This window comes from Dermacentor andersoni, chromosome 1 (genome assembly GCF_023375885.2).
Source record: "Dermacentor andersoni chromosome 1, qqDerAnde1_hic_scaffold, whole genome shotgun sequence".
In the NCBI taxonomy this organism is placed as follows: domain Eukaryota; kingdom Metazoa; phylum Arthropoda; class Arachnida; order Ixodida; family Ixodidae; genus Dermacentor; species Dermacentor andersoni.
The window spans coordinates 28,546,957-28,568,489 of record NC_092814.1 but is presented as its reverse complement, the minus strand read 5'-3'; the positions used below and the strand labels follow the sequence as shown (position 1 = coordinate 28,568,489).

Here is a 21,533-nt window from a genome sequence, read left to right as displayed (position 1 = left end):
AGTTCAGGACCTCTCAAACTTACTCACTCCGTGCACATTGATCGGACAAAACATAACGCCTGCACCGCGTCTGCTCTTTGACACACGTTTCGAGTATCGCTCTGTGCCTGCACCGCAGAAATCGAGCTGCACAATTTCTGAACTGCTTGTGAACCGCCGTGAACTGGTTAATTCACAGTGGTGCAGGCAAATTGAACGGTCCTAATATATACAGACAAGATTGTCTGAATATATTGGGCGCGGTTTCCATTCCGCCCAGCACTGGAGAAATTTTAAAGGCTTTTTTTTTTCTTCTTCTTCCTTGAATTGCAGCCCATACCTAGTGGCAGATACCCAGTGACCCATGTTGGTGTCAAAGAGGTACTTGATTGAACAGCAACACGTACCTATTGATCCAGATTGGAGTGATCTCCGGAATTGGAGTGATCTCCGGATTGGAGTGAAACATACCGGAAACTTAGTGAAGTTCCCAAAGAATGCTAGCCGCACTAAAGCAAATGACAATTTGCCTAATGTACCACATGGTGTCCCCATTGCAACTCCCAGCATCTAATGGGACCAGCCTCGAAGATCATGCCTTGCTTTACCGTAGAGAACTTGCTTCTTTCTTTTTCTTGAAAAATCAATAGTGCTAAGTGCTGAACAATCCGTGTCATAAAATCCGTCCTCGCTGCTAAATTGGAGTAAACAAAGCAGTGGTAAGCTTAAAGTCCTTCTAAAATGTTTCCAAGGGAAATAGGCACTGTCCAAATTCACGCCTCAGCGACGGTTCCCCCTATGCGTAGCAAAGCAAATGTCGAAGGCGTCGTTTTTACTGGTTATAGGAGCAGAAAACATTTGCAGGAATTTAAAACAGGCCATTGCAGTACCAAATAAACAAAACCATACAAAACCATAAAGGCAAAAACAAAAACCGACCATGGAGGAACAGACGATACGATGTTGCTGCCATCTTTGGAGTTAACGGTAAATCTCCATAAACCCTTTACACTGCTTTCCGGTTCCGGGTCAAGCATGGCATGGCATGGCCGTTGCCGTGGTCACGTTGCGGGATTCTCGCCGAAAGGTTATCGCGATGTTTTTAGCCCCGTGTAAAATTTAAGTCAACATGGATCCCGTATAACATGTGATTTATAACTGACTTCTAGGAAAGCAAAATGCGTTTGTTAAAATTGCCTATTCAGAGCTCTGCGTGCGCGTGTCGTTGTATGACTCGGACAGCGAGCGGCTCCTCAAGGCACATTCACCTGCGCGCGGCGGCAGCAGCAGCAGAAACTGTATGCGGCAGCCTGTGGTCTTTATCAAGACGATTTCAGTACATTCGCTTGCTGAGAGACGCTCGGCAGAAGAGCACCAAAGGCAGTGTATCGTCGCTTTTCATGCCAGTTCCGGTAAAAGTGTCCAACAACCCGGATGATATCAATGTAGGAGAAGAGCTAACTACGAAACTCAAAAAAGGTAAGCGCGCTTTTTGACAAGCTATTGTAGAATTCATGTACGTTGCTACTCTCCAACTTACGTTACCTCTACCCAAACACTGATAATCTTGATTAATGATTTCAGTGTACCGTTCTTGAGCTTCGCGACGTGCTGTCGACATTGCCAACTTTCCTTGCTGATTTTTCAGAGGATCTTCTTAAGCTGCTAAACCAATTTAGTAAACGCCCGGAGGTTATAAAATGGAGCGAAGAGAATGGTCTAGATGGTGAGGTGCATTCTGCTTTCATTGCTCGCAGCGTTGAATGATGGCTTGTCAGTGGCACCGCACGAATATGCGTTTTTTTTTCTCCCCAACTTGCAGCTCGTTTGTTTCACCAAGCCTTTGTAAGTTTTCGACGGTACTGCATGGAGTCGGAACAGCTTCCAGCAGATTTGCATATAATTTTCAGCGACCTACTTCAAGGCGGCAGTACGTACCATGACACATTTTGGTTAGGGGTTGTTCTCCCTGCATATTTGACTTTACTGCATATGCGCAGGGCACCTGGACGACCTTCTTCCTTACTTTCTCCAACATGCGAGACAGATCTTCCCACATTTGGAATGCATGGAGGAGCTGCAGAAGATCAGTGACTTGAGGCACCCTGGAAACTGGTGAATTGTATTCCTGTGGGTTAGAGAGCGATGAAGCGCACATTCTATGACTCATGTCTGTTTTAAGTCTAAGGGACATGGAATTTTAGCTTTTACAGATGTTTATCCTCTATGCTGCCACTATATACGAACACACCTTGCTACAAGCACGATTGGAGTAGCCATTACTGAAACCACTAATGACCTAATCTTCTACTCCTGTGTGAGCACATAATGCTGGAACCTCTGTGCCAATGTCAGAGCTGCTAAATTTGGACTCAACAGTGCCAAAGAGAAAGAAAAATTGCCAAATAAAAATGAGCACAGGTTACAAATGACTTCGTGACACTGCACTTACCCAAGGACTCCTATGTTTAGTTTAAATTTTATGCGTTGCCTTTTCATAAAATTGGGATGCAAAGGGTTCCACCGAATCGTGGCTTATTTGCATAGACTGAACACAAAATGAAGCAAGTCTCAGGATTTTGTTTCATTTAAAGGGTTGCTCTGTTTACTAAGATGTTGCAATTTTTATCTTTCAGCCTTGCTTATTTCGCCATTTCTGGTCCAATAATTTTTGTAGGAATTGTAGTGCCTTATAAAAAATCTCTGGGGTCGAAAAGAAGCAAAAGTAAACTTGGAAACCTGAGTGCCAAGAACTCTAATTACATAATATGTCGACTTGCACACAGATATTTAAAAACTAGGGGTGGGCAAATATTCGAAGTTTAGAATATGAATAGAATATTATACACTAACTATTCGTATTCCAAAATGAACTATTTGGTATTTTCAAATATCAAAAGTAACCAATATTTCGCAAAATCCAACTCTTAAATGATCTCTTTTTCCACAACTTCAGACCTTCTTTTTTTTTTTCAGCCACCATTTATTTAGCATTTTTGGAAAGCTAGTCATACAGCAGCCATTCATTCTTAGAAAGCTCCTTCGCAACCAGGCTCCGAATATGATAAGAAGCTATTCATGCAGTTATTTTAATGACAACCGGTCCTACTTGTTCAGGATAGCCTGGCTGTCTTTTTGTCACAAGTCGGTACAAGCATGTTACCTCGTTACAGCTAAATATACATTCCTGCTGCACATGTATGCCTCTCCATTTGACTTCAATATTCAATAATTACTGTTCATACTCGATTCATGAGCAAGAAAGTTGAAATTCGCCCACTTCTAATAAAACACTTCTTGAGAAATGCAGCAAAAGTTCACACCATGCACTACATTGGTATTAGACCATTGTTCTACATTATTGAAGCTGGCTGCATAAGGCATGTTACACATGCCTTATGTGTAACATGTGAAGCGTACAGTATACAATGTGAAGCGTACAGTATGTACTGTACGCTTCACATTGATAAGTGCTTGTAGCCTCTGCATTATGATAGGGATGAGCCATTCAATTTTTTGCTTGCTTAGGGGGCTACGAGCCATTGCCGATGATGATAGTTTTTGTACCATTGGACTGCACAATGCATTCTTTTCGAGGCCATTGCCTTAATAATTGGGTAGGATGGTAAACAGCACAGAAAAATAGACCGAAAGCTGCTGTTACTAGCGATGCTGAACCATCTAACCCCCAGTTTCTCATATTATTATAATTCCGTGTGGCCTACTGCAACCTTGGGTTATCTTAAAATGGTTGCATATGTTGAATAAGCACCTGCTATTGATATGTTGCTTCTTGCTTGGCATACATGGTTTGTGCATAATGGGATGACTACAGTGTGGCTTTAATGCCAGTGCCATACAGGTGCAAGAAAAAGCTGTACCTAAGCTGCAGTTGTATCTAAAATGACAGTGTTCAAAATCCAAGGTTGTTGTGACATTGATATCATTTAAAAATTTATGTATACTTACCTTTTGACTAAACACTCATCCTTTGGCACTTCTGTGGTTCTTTCGAGCCTTCATTGATATGCAACAAATTCAGGATGTACTACATGCGTGAATTTTGTACCCAGTTTAATGCACCCATGCACAGTAGCTTCAGTCATGTGTTCCACAATAAAAGGTACCTTAACCTTTTATTGCCTAAATAAACATTTCAATTTCATTTAAAAGTATTTGTTTGGGAGGTTAGGTCTAGCAAAATTTGTTTCAGACTGCTTGCTACATCAGGGTGAAATTTATGGGCTTGTAACAAAAAAAAAGATAAGGGAATTTGTGCTAATGCAAAGGATGACCTTATATTCACATGTTTCCTCACTGTATGACCTTTGACTTAAGAAGCAAACACTCTTGCATTTTGTGGCAGCTCCTAGAAGAGTTGCTATTAAAGGGCTGGCTGCTATTTGGTACAGATTGAATGATGAGGGGGTGGTGGTGGGGTGGGGGGGGTTGGAACAATGCAAATATTTGGAGTGTTCAGCCTTTCTGGCAACTTCGCGTGCTCAGCATTTTCATCTAAATGAAAGATGGTTACATGTTGTCATGTTTCGTTGGATACGAAGCTAGTGTCTGGCCTTCTTTTTTGTCTATTCAGTTTTATGATGTTACAACTGGCATGCTACAAAATTATGAAAAACTATTATAGGAGGTAAAGAAACATACCTTGAGCCATCTCTAGACACCCATAAGAACCTGGATTATCTATAGCTAGTGCACTCCTTGCACTTTTCTGTAGCTAAAAATTGATAGTGTCATCTGGTGCAATGTGGATTAAAGGTGTTTAATCACCCAAAGAGCTGAACTGATTTTGACCACCTGAGGTTGTTGTGGACCGAAGTTCTGGAACATAGGCAATCTTGCATTTTGCCTTGTCATAACGTGGCTTCTGTTGTTAACATTCAAACCTGCTACTGTGTGCTCAGCAGCAGGTCAATTAGACCTGCAATGAAACCTTGTTCAGAGTTACAGTGGGTCTTTTGCAATGGCTACACATTTTGGTTTCACGGGCATGTATGCCATGTACCATTTTTTTTGGGAAAAGTGGAGTTCGGTACAGTATGTAGTGTGTAGGGCAGATAACTGATAGTCCATTAGAGTAACTGATTGGAGGTGCCAAGTTAAGGGAAATACAATTGGGAGCAACTGAGGTGATGTGATGGGGATTGGAAGCACAGGATGGAGTCAGCTGATGTAAGGCAAGAGTAATTGCTCAGAGAGGCCTTCATGCTACAGTGAACACAAGTTGATGGTGATGATTATTTTTTCAAATGTTCTTTGGCTATTGTGCATTGGTAAAAGCTCACTCCAAGGGACATATTCTCAGGAGATCACTTTTGGCGATACTATCCCTTTCGCGTGACGTAGTGCTCAACCAGCCAATAAGTGCGCACTGAAGGTTATATTGCCGAAAGTGACTGTCCGAGAATACGTCCCCAGGTGTGCTCTGGTTTCACAGTGTTTGAAAGCTAGGTGGCAGGGGGAAAGTTCCTTCTTGGCCCTCCATCACTTTAGAGTGCTGTTGCATCACTACATCAGAAGGGTGATGAAAGGGTCTAGCTGGTGGCTGTTCATGCTTTCTTCTTGCGCAATGTAAGAAAATATAGGGACAGTAAAACATGGACAAACGTATGGTGTGCACCAGTCATTTGTCCATGTTTTCTTGTCCCCATATTTCCGTACATAGCACAAGAAGAAAGTATGAACAATCACTCCATCACTCTGCTTCTGCTCTGGTGAAGTTTGTAGTGTATGTACTATTATTTATTTATTTATTTATTTCAAGATTACTGCCAGCCTCTGGTTAGAGGCCTTAAGCAGGAGTGGTTACATACATGACGAACAAGACTGAGTACAAGGTGTGAAGCGTGAGCAAAATGAAATAGCACTGAATTTGAAAATATAAGCAGCGTGTCATTTGCGAAAACGTAGCAATTAGCGCTAACAATGTGAAATTATTCCAGAAGGAAATGTAAACTGCTCTTAGCGCCAAGTTCACAAACACTTAAGAGACAGAAAAACTAAACTAGAATAATATAAGCATACCATTCGTGGTAAACGATTACAGAACATACATCCTGTCAGAGAAATATAATGTGGTAGTGTGTAAAAATGTGTAGCCGTGGCAGAAGCATCAGAAAACACGTGCGTTCAGCTATGTGGAAGGACAAGCCGAAAAGAAAAGAAAAAAAGGAAATGAGGGCAGGTATGTACCCCGGTCATTTACACAATTTCTTTGAGCAGCTTTAAGAATGATTCGATGGTGTCGCAGGCAACCACCGCAGCAGGAAGTACATTCCATTCCCTAATGGTTCGGGGAAAATATGAATTTCTAAAGGCTTCTGTTTTGCAGTAGTAATCTTTAAGCTGCTTAGCGCGGCTAGACCGAGTTGATCGACGAGTTAGAGGCTCGGTATACGTGTCCTTGTCGATGCCCAATTTTCCATGATAGAGCAGATACATGTACTTTAATCGTTCTTTAAATCGCCGTTTTTGCAGGGTAACCAGTTCTGCTGTTTCGAGCATAGCACTTGGTGATGCATACCGGCTGAAGGAATTGAATACAAATCTTATCGCCTTTCTCTGAATTTTTTCCACCTTTTGTATGTTAATATCGCTATGTGGATCCCAGACGACAGACCCATACTCAAGAATCGGGCGGACGAAAGTTTTGTAAGCTAGTAGCTTTATCTCATGGGGTGAATTTCTTAAGCAACGCCTCAAGTAACCAAGCTTCTGCATGGCTTTCTTTTCTATGTATGACACGTGCTCATTCCATTTTAAATCCGAGCTGATAACTACACCCAAATATTTATAGCTTGTCACGCGGTCTAAAATTTGCCCATCGATCGAATACCGGTTGTTTAAAGGGTGTCGTTTCCGCGTCACGGTCATCGCTACAGTTTTTTTCGCATTGATTTTCATTTGCCATGTGCTGCACCATGATTGCACTGTAGACAGCGAGGTATTTAACAGCGATTGGTCAGCGGGACTACGGATTTCTTTATATAAAACGCAGTCGTCAGCAAACAATTTTATTTTAACTGGCAATTCCTGTGCAATATCATTGATGAAAATTAAGAAAAATAAGGGCCCAAGCACTGATCCCTGTGGGATTCCGGATAGTACAGGTCTTGAACGTGAATGTGTTCCGTCTATGTTTACAGTTTGTCGTCTCGAAGTAAGGTATGCTTGAATCCAAGAAAGAAGGGACTCATTTTTAAGTATAGGTTTCAATTTTATCATGAGTTTGGTATGTGATACCCGGTCAAACGCTTTCTCGAAATCTAGAAAAATAATATCAATTTGCCCTTGCTCATCCAGAATAGCTGCGAAATCATGAATGGTTTCTATAAGCTGAGTAGTAGTCGAAAGCCCTTTACGAAATCCATGCTGCCTGGGGTCAAGAAAACCATGAAGCTCAAGATAAGCTGTTAGATGTTTAAAGATAATGTGTTCAAGAAGTTTGGAACATGTGCAGAGTATAGAAATGGGTCGATAGGAAGAAAGCAGCGATGGGTCTCCTCCTTTTGGCACTGGAACAATCTTTCCAAACTTCCAGTCATGAGGCAACTCGGATAGTTGTAACGACTTATTAAAAATCACACATAAGAATTTAGAGCACCACTCGGCATACCGGAATAGGAATGTGTTGGGTATCGCATCGACGCCAGAAGATTTTTTTTGTATCAATGTTAAGTAGAAGCTTTAGAACACCTTCTTCCGTTATTATAATATTACTAATAGGTGGAACGCATTGCAATGTCGAAAATATGGGTTTTTCACCGTTATCAACTGTAAATACGGAACAGAAAAAGTTGTTGAGCGATTCTGCAACTTGTAATTTCTCCGATACTGTTTCACCATTAATGCAGAGGGTGGGCACGGTTTTTGATTTTGAAGAAAAATGCCGCCAGAATTTTGCAGGGGACGAAAGGAGAAATTGTTTCATAGTGACATTGTGGTAGTAGTCTTTTGCTTTTTTAATCTTTTGGTTTAAATGAGTGCGCAGCGCTGAAAGTTTGCGCATGCGACTTTCAGAGGGGTGCTTCCGCAGTTGTTTTCTTGTCTTCTTCGCCTTGCGTTCCAAGCGTACAATTTCTTTTGTTATCCATGGGCGGGTTTTGCGGACAGTGATTACTTTAGTCGGTACAAAGTTATTCACGCATTGCAACACAAGATCTTGAAAGTATTGCCAAAGATCCTCTACTGAGCATAAAGCAGACTGGGAGAGGGAAACAAAGTTGGAAAAAGATAAGTCCAGAGCATCTAATATGCGTACATCATCTGCTCGTGAGAAAACAAGCACTGAGCGCTTTTCATGCTGAACCCGAGCGACATGTCCCAAACACATCGTAAGACATACCATTCTGTGATCTGATATGCCGTTCACTAGGAACTGCAGTTCACTAGGAATATGCAGTTCACTAGGAACTTTCAGTTGAGATGGTAGATTTTAGCATAGGGGGACAAAGCTTAGGTATGCAATAGGGGCTATTTACATTTGGTTAGTGCATGTGAGTGGCTCACAGTGGTTTGGAAACCATTCTGTGTGGCAGGTATCCTGAAGCACGTGCTATCCAGAGGAAAGTGATCTTTCATGCTGGACCCACCAACAGCGGCAAGACACATGCAGCACTTGAGGGTTTTCATAATGCAAGCACTGGCCTTTACTGTGGACCGTTAAAAATGCTGGCTGTAGAAGTTTTCCAGAAGACTAACGAGAAGGTAGGTTATTAAAGATTCCTGCTGTGACCAGTACATCATTGATCATGTGGCACCAGTTACCTGCAAGAATTATATATGGTATACTGTAATGGTTTCAAGATTCCTTTTTCAAGAGTACTTGTGTGGGTATAGCAGCGGAGGCTTAGGTTGTGTGGTGCTACTTCCGCAGAGCTCATCTTGTTGTTTTTTCTATGATTATTGTTGTAAACAAAGGGATCATAGTCTTTATTATGACGCAATGAAATAGTAACAGTGACACATTTGAGAGGTAATCATTGCATTTCATTGCAACAAAAGAAATGAGCAAATTTATCAAACTTATGACAATAATTTTTTTCAAGTTCTAAGAGGATTTCTTTGTGCAAAACAGCATTGCACTTTTTAATTTGGAAAGTGATCCTTGTTTGTTAGTGAAAATTGCCATACGGCTCTATTTTATTTTGCCTGCAACCTACTCCATTAATAGTATCACTGTTGTCCAGATTTCAAATCATGTTACTCTATTTGGAAGGGCTGATAGCTTATAAAGGTACACTAAAGTTCAACTGTTTTTGAAAACTATATTGTCGGTCATTTGATGGAAAACATTCATTTCTAGTGGGAGAAATACAGGTTAAACTTCCCTTTCTTGAATTTATGCCAAAGCCTTATTGCTGGTACATCAGTGTGATGCAGTGGATGTGTATTCTTCATTACGGGCTGCTCTGGAAAAAGATGAGTTTTCCAAACTGGATAGGTTGAGTCATTGGTTCCTTTTTTAATGTAGTGTGGTCCTTTGTCAGTAACTAACTACACCTGAGTAGACTGTATCAATTGATGACATAATGGCAGTCTGGTGTGAGAACTTTAGGTCAATGTCAACACCTTTATTTAATTTTTGTGCCTTCTCTGGCTTACCGGACCTTTCATGGTATCACTAGCTACTTCGATATTGCAGGAACGTAAATAACCATTGTAGCTTAGCTTTAGTGTTAAACTTTGAGGCTACTGTGCCTGGGGAAGCCTGTTCAGGAACACACAGAGGACAGGATACAGCACTTTGTGTACCTCTATTCCAGGGCACACCGTGTGACCTAGTGACGGGCGAGGAGCGGAGGTGCGTGTTGCCCGATGGCCAGTCAGCCCAGCATGTGGCATGCACAGTTGAAATGGCTGCTGTTCATACCCCATGTGAGTAGATGTAGAGTAAATGCTGAATTTCTGGGGACATCTCAGAACCTTTGCAGCAGCACTGTTTCAGCAGCTGGTGATCATTGGCAGTCTGTAATATAGTTAACCACTTTAGAAAAGTAGTTTTCTGGGTGAGTTGGTATTCCATTCTTGTGGCAAACAGTACTCAAGAAGACAAAAGATTGTCTGCCTTTTCTTGCTGTCCTGTTTCTGCATTGTAATAGGAAAGGCAAACCATTCATAAATTTGACATTACCTAAAGTTGTAGTGAAGCTTATCACACTTTGTGTTCCTTTCCATCTCAAAAACCTTGATGAAATTTCGTAGCTAAGCACACAGGCATTGTCCACCAGAGTGACATTGTGCAGTTTTACACCAGAAAAGAGACAAAAAGTAACTTAAAAAAACAAAAGCATTAAACAACAACTGTCTACCCTTTGCATCCTTGAACAGTCATCCCCTGAAGTGTGTCCCTCTTGGGAATGCTGATTGAGTATTGATGGTGTTTTACGTCCCAAAGCAACACTTGAAGATTAAAGAAAGACCATAGTCAAGGGCACTGATATGCACCCAATGCTCATTACATGAGCACTTTTACGTGAACCCCTTGTGATAAGGGGGTTCACTTATTCACTTATGCATGCATCTCCGAGCGGGCATTACTGTAGAAGGGTGACAAGAAAAACAACATTGTAAACAGCATGCAATATTGCAACATACCATAAAGGAAGACATGTATGTGATACAGTCGGGCAGTTCTACTTATGAATTATGAGAGGGAATAACAAACGCAGATATAATCTGATGCAGACTAGTCCCCTAGTGTAAATGACTGAATACCCATTCCTTGTTCGACTACTTATAATTGTTTCAAATTGCTGCCTTCCTGTGGAGCTCTTTCTTATGTTGTATGGTTTTTATGTTCCTGCTTACGTTTGCGAGGAGGCCAGCAAAAAGGGCCTATGGGGATTTTGATATGTGGTACTGCAATAATAAATTATATATACGCACTTTGTACCATTGCTAATATGCAACCATGTGATTAGTGTGATCACACAGGGCTGGCATGTTGGTTTGCTGGCTGTGGTCCAACCAGGCCAAGCCACTGGTCCAAAACACAAAGATGCATTTGCCAGTGTGTTGTTTCAAGTTACTCCAGCCGAGTACAGTTGCCGACTGATTTTTTGGACTAGTGCATGCATGCAGACCTGAACTCTGCTGCTATGGCTGTCACTCTAGCCTGTGCATGTGATCTCGCACTCAATCGCTGATGAGATCTATGAATACAAACATATTGACGGGAAGCTTCCCATAATGGCTTGACTCCAGCCACTTCACTGCCCACTGGTGAGTTTTTGTTACAACCAGACAGGGAGGTGGGTAGACCTCTTCTAGTCGTATCCACTGCCGCTTCATCGGCAGTTGGCAACCAAAGTCACGGTTTGGTGCCAAGTCAGTGTGGCGGCAACTTTATTTGCAGCCACCCTGTTTGCAGCATTGCTTGTTTGCAGATGTCCAAGAAATCGAACCACACACCATGCAGCATTCAAAATTTTGGTTTCCATCATATACATCGGTTCTAAGGGTAGGTGAGAATACTGCAGGAAAGTTCTAAAGATCAGTTGTCTGAAAAGTAGGCCGGCAACGTTATTTGTCAGTTTGCTGCCAAAATGCATATTTTGAGCCATGTGCAAACGAAAATTTGCCTTGCTATGGCCGATACCTCGGATTCTGCATTTTTGGTTTCATTGTAGCAGGAGAATACTCTATTGAAATAAAGCATGGCTAATCAAAATTGAGATCGACTTTGATGATTTGTTATATCCATGTGTTATGGTTTTACTGTACTCCAATGTTTATACCAGAATCTTATGCTATGCTGTTGCTATTTATTATAATCTGTTCTTTACACATACTTGCTCTAACCTGTTTCCTGCAATTATTTCGTATGAGATCAGCAGTATTCTTGTGCAATGATTCTCATGCAATATGGTAAGTATCTAACACATGGTTGAGCAAAACATCGCACGATGTCATTACTAGTACTGCTGCTGCCAGCTGCTCTAGTGTGTGAGTATTCCATAAATGTAAAAAATTTACAGACAAGCTAAATGTCTCTGTCTCTTATAAGGGGCATATTTTATATTCCTTCCTTTTTCACTCATTTTGCATGTTTTTTATTGGCTCATGCACTGCAGTGCTGCCTTTCGCGCCAGGATTGGTGACCTGGCATTTTGCATGATGAGGAAAGAATGGAATTGAAGGAAAAGAACCTAACAAGATGCAGTGAATGTGTTCCTTCACACATAGAGCAGGCAGTAAATTTTAAAGTGCTTTTGCAACACTTCCCAGGGCCACTATGAGCAGAAGTGCTTTGAAAAATGAGGATTACGCTGGTTTCTTGCAGATGATGTGGCTGTGATTGACGAGATCCAGATGATGCGCGACCCCCAGCGAGGATGGGCCTGGACTCGTGCTCTCCTGGGGCTGGCAGCCAAGGAGCTTCACCTGTGTGGCGAAGCAGCTGCTGTAGGGCTTGTGCGCAGCCTGCTGGCCTCACTCGGAGAAGACCTGGAGGTAACCGCTGTGGCTGGGCGCGCCTTGGTGCATGTTCCCAACTAGGTACAGAGAGAGACATTTTATTACGACAGAAAAGCTGAGAGACTGGCTTCAATTGACGTTCTGACCAGCTACTCAATATTGGAAAATGACAATGGGAGTGAAAAAGAGGAAGAGAGAGGACTAGTGATAATGAGGACAAAAATAATGGTTTCAATGAAGATGAACTGCTTAGACTCTTCAAAGTCTCAATAAATGTTGATTACTACAAATTGCGCAACAGGTAGGACACAGAGAAAAGGAACAAAGAAGCGTAGATTTTAAGCAAAGCGTATTTTTAAAATTACAAATGCCTTACATATGATGAATAATATGAAAATGCCTTTCTAAGGATATCGCAGCTACTCTTGCCAGTGCAGCTGCCAAGATGGTGACTGGAAGCCAAACTTTGAGGATGTGACCGTCTGTAACAAGAAATAGGGTTTTTGAGGCATAGGATCGTCGAGGCTTTTCGTATGAGGATGAGGGGTGAAAACTGGAGCAGTTACCATTCATTAACTATTTCACTCAAAGACTACACCTATTTCAGTTCTACATGCAGTACTAGGAAGGCGTTTTGTGTCTGCCTTTTGTATCTTTTTGTGGTGGTCATTAAGTGTCACTTTAGCTTTTCTGTATATACAGTGGAACATCATTATAACGAAGTTGCATGGAACACGAAAATACCTTCGTTATATCCTATGTTTGCTATAAGCATACACACATATATTGACGGGGAGGAAAAAAAACACTCAAGGCCGCAGATTTGTAGTAATGCCTTCCACTTAATTCTATGATATTTTTTATCATCCACTGTGTTAATGGCTGGTTGATCCCATTGAAAATGCAGTGGAGGGTTGCTCTGACCACTGATGAAGGACAAAAAAGAATAGCATTGGAAAGGCATCGCTACGAAATTGCAGCCACTATGTGAAAGAAATGCAGGCGTTGTGCCTCCGACGTGCTATCAAAGTGTCTCCTGCAGATTTTGATAATGCTTCGACATCTTGCCGTGCTGATACAAGGCATGGGAACAACAATAAATTACATATGCTCCACACCACTTCAAATATACAACTGTGCGGTTGGCGTTATCGCACGGGAGATCGGCACGTTGGCTTGCTGACTGTGGCTCCTGCAGTCCAACCAAGTCAAGCCACTGGCCAAAATGTGCGCGCCACCAGCAGACTTTTCGGGCATGGAGGGATTGCACGTGGAACTGTACTCCGCAACCAGATCAGTCCGTGTGTCTGATCTCACTCTCGATAGCCAATTAGGTATACGAATGTGAACATTTTGGCAGCGAGCTTGATATTGGCAGCGCCTTGATGTATTGGTGGCAGCTTGAAGCCAGCCACTCCAGCCGCCACGCTACTTAAGCCGCTAGGCCTAACCAGTGCTGCTTCTCGGAGTCGGCAAGCAAAGTTGCAGTTTCGTGCCAGGTTGACATTGCAGCAACATTGCTAATGGCTGCCATGTTTGCGGCATCGCATGCACGGTTCATGCCGAAACACTGTGCGGTGTCCAAAATTTTGGTTGTTGCCATTATACGCCATGTGCAGTGCCTATAGGGGAGCCACTGAAAGCCACGTAGCGGCAGCCGTTGAAACCACAGGTGGGCCTCGTGTCAGAGATGCCTGCTTCCACTGCAGGCATGACTGAAGTGTGTGCGTGCGATTTGCCGCGACATTGTCTCCTTACGCGCCAAGTGTTTGCCGCAGATTAGATGAGCATCAACAAGCTTGCCTACAAAGTGGAGCTCATCACCAGTATGCCACTTTCATTATAACCTCCCGGCAGCTAATGGCTTCATTTGTTGGCCCGTGAACCAAACTTCTTTATGCACACACATGCTTGTTTTACATGCCGTGTATTTTTATTGTAGGTTGAGGGAGCGCCATTGTGCCTGTGAATGGTTTGTACAGGTGCAGCCACGTGAGAAGCCAGCGATGGTAAAGCGTACAAACCAGCACAATGAGCTTGAGAAAGATGGCACATATATGACTCCAGCAATAAAAGGGTTGATTGTTTTTATACTTGCGTCTTACTACTGTCTGCACAGCATGGATTTGACGTGTTCTATCGTTAAACAAGCAGAGCGTTTCGATGATTTCACAGGAGCGCGCGAGTGAGATATCAGAAGGCGCCTTAGCTGAAAATTTGCCTCCCTGGTTAGTCACGAGCGCATCGCTTTTATATTTTATCTTATTTTCTAGTGTCACCACCATTTTTACTAGTAAACCACGTGCTAAATTGAAATAATTTTGAAAGCAGAGACGAATACAGTGAAGCAACATGAACATATATTGACCCATTTCCTGCAAAAGAAGAAAAAGAGAACAAGCACTCTCTAGCACCACTAACAAGAAAAGAAAGCAGAAAAAGAAAAAAGAAACATGAAGGTTTCAGAATTGACCACAACGCATGACATAGCTGGGGTAAAGTGAGTATGCACTAGTTGCAGACATCAGGGCTTCGAAGTTCAGGCATTTCCCACTACCGCAAAGTGATATTAAGAGGCATTCAAAATGAGCTTGAATGCCCTGTCATAAGCCTTTAATGCTCACAGACGCCAGGTTGTACAGACAACATGCAGATAGCTGAGGCAAGCCTAGATCGAACGTTCTACGCCGCTGGCCAAATTTCAATGCCATCGATAGGTAGAGCAACAGCTGATTCCGTGCAATGCATGAGTGATTGCGTGATGCTTTTATGAAGGCGCCGTTACCTGATATTTAACACGGAGCCCTTTGTTCAAAGCGTCTAAACACAATGAGCGCTTCACAGCTTCACTCCGCATTCTCTGGCTTAGCTTTTCTAGTTTTTCTTTCACGTCTCATCAGTAACAACAACCTAATGTATCTTTGGGACTGTAGATGAGGCGACCAAGTTTAAACGACCCACCATGGTTGCTTAGTGGCTATGGTGTTGGGCTGCTAAGCCCAACACCATAGCCGCGGGATCGCAGCTATGGATCGCGACCATAGCCCAGGTCGCGGGATCGAATCCCGGTCATGGCGGCTGCATTTTGATCGGGGTGAAATGCGAAAACACCGGTGTACTTAAGTTTAGGTGCACATTAAAGAACCCCAGTTAGCCCAAATTTCCGGAGTCCCCCACTACAGCATACCTCATAATTAGATCGTGGTTTTCGCATGTAAAAACCCATAATCTAATAGTATACGTTTAAACGCAGTAGCGTTCACTAAAGGCGCAGCGGCATCAAGCAAAAAAAAAAAAACTAAACGTAATCGCTCTAAAACTGCAGTAAACAAAGCGTGATTGCTTATCTTCTCCGTTGAGCAGCCGCAATCCACCGCCGCCGTCGCTCTTGCTCCATAAGCAGCACCGGAAACTAAGTGTGTGCCTGGGGAGCTTCTTGTACGTGTTAAAGCACCCAACTACGCAACAGTTGTTTCAAGACATCCCTGAAAGCTTGCAGAAGTGTTAAGTCACGATCAAGAACGCAAACATGACAGCATGCATAGCGCTGACGGGAGCAGTGCCCACCCAAGCCCGTCTATGCTTCGCAGCCTTGGCAACAGGCGGAATTGTTGGCGTTTTGCGCATGGCGTATATATTGGTGCTAGGGGTAGGTGGCAGTGCCACAGGAATCGTACAGGTCCAAAAAATTGTGCCTCTGAAGAATTATGCAGTGACTGTATTTTCACATTTTTGCTACCAGAATATATATTTTAGTGCATGTGCACACAAAAATTTGCTTAGATATAACCGATGCCAAGTCAGATCCCGCATTTTCGATTTCGTGATTACCAATAAAATGCTTAAAGCATGACCAATACTTTGTTACATCTGAGACTTCGTTATGCAGTTAAACCTCTATATAATAAAGTTGACAAAATTGGCAATTTGCTTCGCTTTATCGAAATTTCGTAGTTGAAATTCAACCTTTTATGCAAATAAGTACAGTTGACAATCGATTTGTCTTACATAGAAGGGGCTGCAAAATTTTGCGAGTAATTGTGAAATCAAACAAGTAAATTTTAATGATAAAAAGATTCATTCTACGGTTTCATGCTGGGTTGAAGATATCTGCACATCGATGGTACGAATTAGGCGAAGCCAGCCATGCTTTCGCGTCTGTGACAATGTCGCCCGCAGTGGGACGACACTGTCATCAAAATCGCCGGCAGTGAGGAGCGAATGCTTTGTCTGCCTCTCACTTCAACACATCTCCAAAACTCAAGATTACGCAACCTCCAGTACTAAATGCGCAGGAAGATGGCGCACATTATGCTACGCCACCTCAGCACGCCCACTAATTGCATGAGTGGCAGATTACCTCTAAAACAAGGTGCGCAGGCTGTGTATGTGTGCAGCGCTGAAAAATGAGGTGCACACCAACCTGCCACCCCCCACCCTCCTCTCACTTGTTCGTGTTGCCACAAGCTCACTCGCCTCCTCCCTTTGCCATTGCTCACGCAGGAAGACTGCGCTCATCAAGCCACCATCCTTCCCGGCTCATCCTCGCACGCTTTCACTCGCACCCAAAACATGCAGCGCATAGGGCGCGATAGGATCTTCTTGCACTTGGACTTTATATTGAACCTGACAATGCTGGTCGCTCTTGGTCGCATGGTGTGCAGTTTGAAAGGGGCATTTACAAGCATCAGCTTGTAATTCAAACATTTCACCATCTGTGTCCGCAGAAGTTTCCATATTTGTAACGGTATTTTTCGTGGCAGCAGTGAAATTTCGTTACATTTAAATTGTGTATAATAAATACATGGTGTGTTATGAACAAGAAGTTATGAACAGTTAAGTACTTTGTTATATCGAGAATATTGTTATATTAAAGTTCATTATAAAGAAGATTGACTGTAACATTTCTTTTAGTAGTGATCATTAAGTAGGGATGTGGCAATTGAATTGGTCAAATTGTCAAAATTTTGTATTTTCCACTTTATTTTTTGCACTAACCATGGACCTTTGTTTAGCGCGTGGTGAAATATTATCACAAAATACATGGTAGAAATCAAGAAAACAGCACTCTCCTAAAGTTCTGATATCAAAAATTACGAAAAAATTGGGCTTCGGAAGGCGCTGTCATTCCGCGGATGGCTCGGCTACCCGTTGACGCAGCACTGCCATCTTGGTATCATCGTAAATAGGAGGGATCGGAGCTCAAGATCGCCACAGCGATGTGTTTCTCCACCGAAAAATTAACCAGCAAACGCGAGCGAAAAAAGGCAAAAGTGGCGTTGCGATTGGGCGCAGTAGTCACGTGGTGCACAAGGCACACTCCTATTGGCTGTTGTAGATTTGAATTGTTGACGAACCACTCCCGTGCACATTTGCATAGCAGTGAGCTGCCCGTTCTGATCAATGTGATTGACGATCGTGGCAGCTTAATGCGCATGTTCTGTGATGAGCCCCAAAAGAAACAAGTTCCGAACGGCCCATGCGTATGGAAGACCACGAAAGGCGTGGAACGGAGAAAGAAAACTACTTGTAGAAGTGGATGCCGCCGACCTTGTGAACGAAGCACGACTGCCGCACACGGGTGATCAAGAAAGCGTGTCCACGTGCGGTGTGGTCGTGACGGCAACGTGACATCGGCGACAGCAGGAGTTTTCGCATCAAATATTCAGTTGCGGATTTCAGCTCCAACTCTCACTAATGAAGAGGTTGTGCAATGAGGAGACAAGAGCGGACATTTTGAATGCATTGTCATGTACCTCTGCATGACGCATGGATGCACGACACATCAAAAAGGCAACTAAGGTGCATGAAACTGCTGCAAGGAAGTGAAAAGCTACATCAAAATGCTAAAGAAAATATGCCCTCACAAGCAAAGGACTACATTCCAGGCGGGCTTTAGGTGCTCAAAGTAAAGATTTATGTGTTTGCAACAAATCAAACTTTGAGCTCTGTTTTCTCTGCTTTCATTTTTTGTGCAGTTGCTTTCAGTCATCCCAGTGCCATTTCACAACGAATGAACACAAAATCATTGTCTTTTGCACTTGGCTCCTAAAACATTGATGAGCGCAATAAAGCAGTCTATTTTTATCTGCACTTCATAAAAAAAAAATTTATAATGGGCTTTTTGCAAGATTCGTTTGTAAGACAATATGCATAGGAAAGTTTTAAAAAATTATGCTCTTTTCGGGATTTAAAAAATAAAAAGTTAGCTTTATTGCACAGAATGGGCCTTTGTGAACATGCTGATGTGAACATTTTGGCAAACTTATCTGTAATTATTTAACTAATTAATTAATTTGTAGATGACCATTAGAGGCTGTCAAGTGTTGGAACTCGAAAACTACTGTAGATAGCACAAAACTGATTTCAGTAATGATATCAGCATAACAAATTACACCTGCATGCCAAATTTCATCAATATGTTTCCATAAATAAAAAAAATATATTTTCATTGCCGCGCTCCCCTTTTAATGACATATTAGCCGTTTCGTATATAACAGTTGTTCTGAAGTTCCCTGTTAATTCTGATAAAGTGAAGTTTGGCTGAATATCATTTCTGAGAACAATTTAGGTCTTCACTCTTGCTGGAGGCACTCATAAGTTCTAAATGACATCTTAAAGAAATTAAGCACTGGTCATTCAGCTGTATAGTAATATACTTTTATACATAGCACAGAAGTGATAGGGTTTTTGAACAATTGTAGTAGAAGGCAGGCAGTCTTTCGAGGAAAATTGAAGACACCCTCCTGCATGCGCAAGAATATTTTCCGCTAGTGTTTGTGACAGCATTGCCTAGCGACTAGCAAAGTTTATTTACCAGGATCAAAAACTGCTGTAGAGCCTGTTTGGAAATGTAAAATAGAATGGGCCTGAGCATAGCGTTACTATTTTTTATAGGCATTTTACTGATTTTGTTTGGCTTTCACAGTGGGAATGAATAAATTATGCTACATTCAGCATTCTTAATGGACAAGAATCTTGCCGGCAGTTAAAGGGAACTATCTTTTTATTGCTGAAAGTGTTAAACTTGTAGAATAATGATAAAGACCTGCCACGTCATTGTGATGTGTTTCTCAGTTGGGTTATGTTCTGTATTTTATTTATTATACCATATTCATCTGCTGCGGTGGCTCAGTGGCTATGGCTTTATGCTGCTGAGCACGAGGTTGTGGGTTCAGTGCCCAGCTGCATTGTGATAGGGGCATATAAAAAACCGCAGGTTAAAAATAATCCAGAGCCCCCCCCTGATACGGCATACCTCATAGCCTCAGCATTGCCGTGGGGCGTTAAACTCCCACAAATCAATCAAAACAATTTATTATGCTCTCTCTTTGTAGGTTCGGAAGTACAAACGCTTGACACAGCTAACTATTGAAAACAGAGCACTTGGTAAGTATTTGTTAAGTGTATGTGTTTAGAATATACCTTGTGAGTTGTAATTGCCTTTGACTTGACTTTAAGGAAAAATCAACTGTATGTAAACCTATGGGGTAAAAGCAATTAACTGGTGACATCTGAAAGTTATATCTGGGACACTATAGATGCCAGAGTAGAGGGCCTCATTGTGATCTTTAAAGAGTGCCTTAACAGCCTTGCATGTTTCAAATATCCAGCCTATCCTTTTTTTTTCTAGAATCGGAGCCATGCTTTCTTGTTTTTTGTTGCTTGCGAACGTTGCCATGTGGCTGCAATGTCGGAACTGGTGTGCAGAACTGTTATGGCTGAGTATGTTGATGTGTTACTTAGCATAAACAGAATAATGAAGAAAATTCCGCCATTATGTAGGGCTCCGAAGATCTGCAAGAGCCTGTGGAGGCTAGGCAGGCACATGAGAGAGCATGAATGCTCAGCGTGTTGAATGTGTGAACCTTCCTCTCATGCACGATAAAATTGGTCAAAAAGAAACAGGCCAACCTAGATGCAGTAAGGGTTAAAGCAAACAAATTCAGGCTGGTACTTGCAAACAAATATGCAGCCTTAGAACAGCAAGATGAAGATGACATAGAGGTAATGAATTGAAACTGTAACTAGGCTGGCATCAGAAGCAACAATTGAAGTGGGAGGTAATGCACCAAGGCAGCCAATAGTTAAGCTCTCCCAAGCAACGAAGGACCTAATAAAGAAACAACAAAGAATGAAAGTGTCCAACTGAAGAGATCAGATAGAATTTGTGGAATTGTCAAAACTGATCAACAAGGAGAAAATAAGGGATATTCGTAATTATAACGTGAGAAAGACTGAGGAAGCAGTAAAATATGGATGCAGCGTGAAATCACTGAGAAGCAAACGGCATAGGACAAGCCAAGATGTATGTACTGAAAGATAAGCAGGGTATTATCATCAGCAATTTCAAAGATATAGTAAAGGCAGCGGAAGAATTCTATACTGACCTGTACAATAGCCAAAGCAGCCACGATACCTACATTCGAAGTAGTAGTGAACAGGTTACAGAGGCTCCTTCTATAACTAGCGATGAAGTTAGAAGGGCCTTGCAAGACATGACAGTGTCCTGTTCAGCATGTCCTGTTCAGATGACATTGTCCTGTTAAGCGACACTGGGGACGAGTTACAACAAATGATTGAGGACCTTAACAGAGAGAGTGTAAGAGAGGGGCTGAAGATTAATATGCAGAAAACAAGGATAATGATCAGTAGCCTCGCAAGGGAACAAGAGTTCAGGATCGCCAGTCAGCTTCTAGAGTCTGTGAAGGAATATATTTACTTAGGTCAATTACTCACAGAGGACTCTGATCATGACATGGAAATTTACAGAAGAATAAAAATAGGTTGGAGCATATATGGCAGACATTATCAAATCCTGACTGGAAGCTTAAAAGAAAGGTACATTCTACCAGTACTAATATATGGGACAGAAACTTGGAGACTGACAAAGAAGCTTGAGAACAAGTTAAGGACTGCGCAAATAGCGATGGAACCACGGAGGCAGAATATGTAGGAGTTGAAACTCCCGTCAGCGAGGGCGTGCGCGGGCGACCAGATAAAGTAAAAAAAATAGCATACGCCGAGCATGCAGTGGCGGCGCCTTGCGGCGTGTCATGCAAGCCGTAGCGAAAAAAAACAAAAAAAAAACAGACGCCCGGGCGAACAGCACGGGCGCG

The 21,533-nt window shown here is 42.3% G+C and overlaps 1 protein-coding gene across 1 annotated transcript in view; it reads left to right on the top strand.

The window, feature by feature from the left end:
• The first annotated feature begins 1,009 nt into the window (after positions 1-1,009).
• Suv3 (Suv3 helicase) overlaps positions 1,010-21,533 on the top strand; it is a 63,276-nt gene continuing 42,752 nt past the window's right edge. Inside the window, exons 1-8 of the mRNA XM_050193356.2 lie at positions 1,010-1,458; positions 1,628-1,705; positions 1,802-1,909; positions 1,980-2,094; positions 8,535-8,703; positions 9,762-9,873; positions 12,281-12,450; positions 19,752-19,803. Of these exons, the coding sequence (XP_050049313.1) occupies positions 1,158-1,458; positions 1,628-1,705; positions 1,802-1,909; positions 1,980-2,094; positions 8,535-8,703; positions 9,762-9,873; positions 12,281-12,450; positions 19,752-19,803 (1,105 nt within the window). The 5' untranslated portion in view covers positions 1,010-1,157. The remainder of the gene's footprint in view (positions 1,459-1,627; positions 1,706-1,801; positions 1,910-1,979; positions 2,095-8,534; positions 8,704-9,761; positions 9,874-12,280; positions 12,451-19,751; positions 19,804-21,533) is intronic.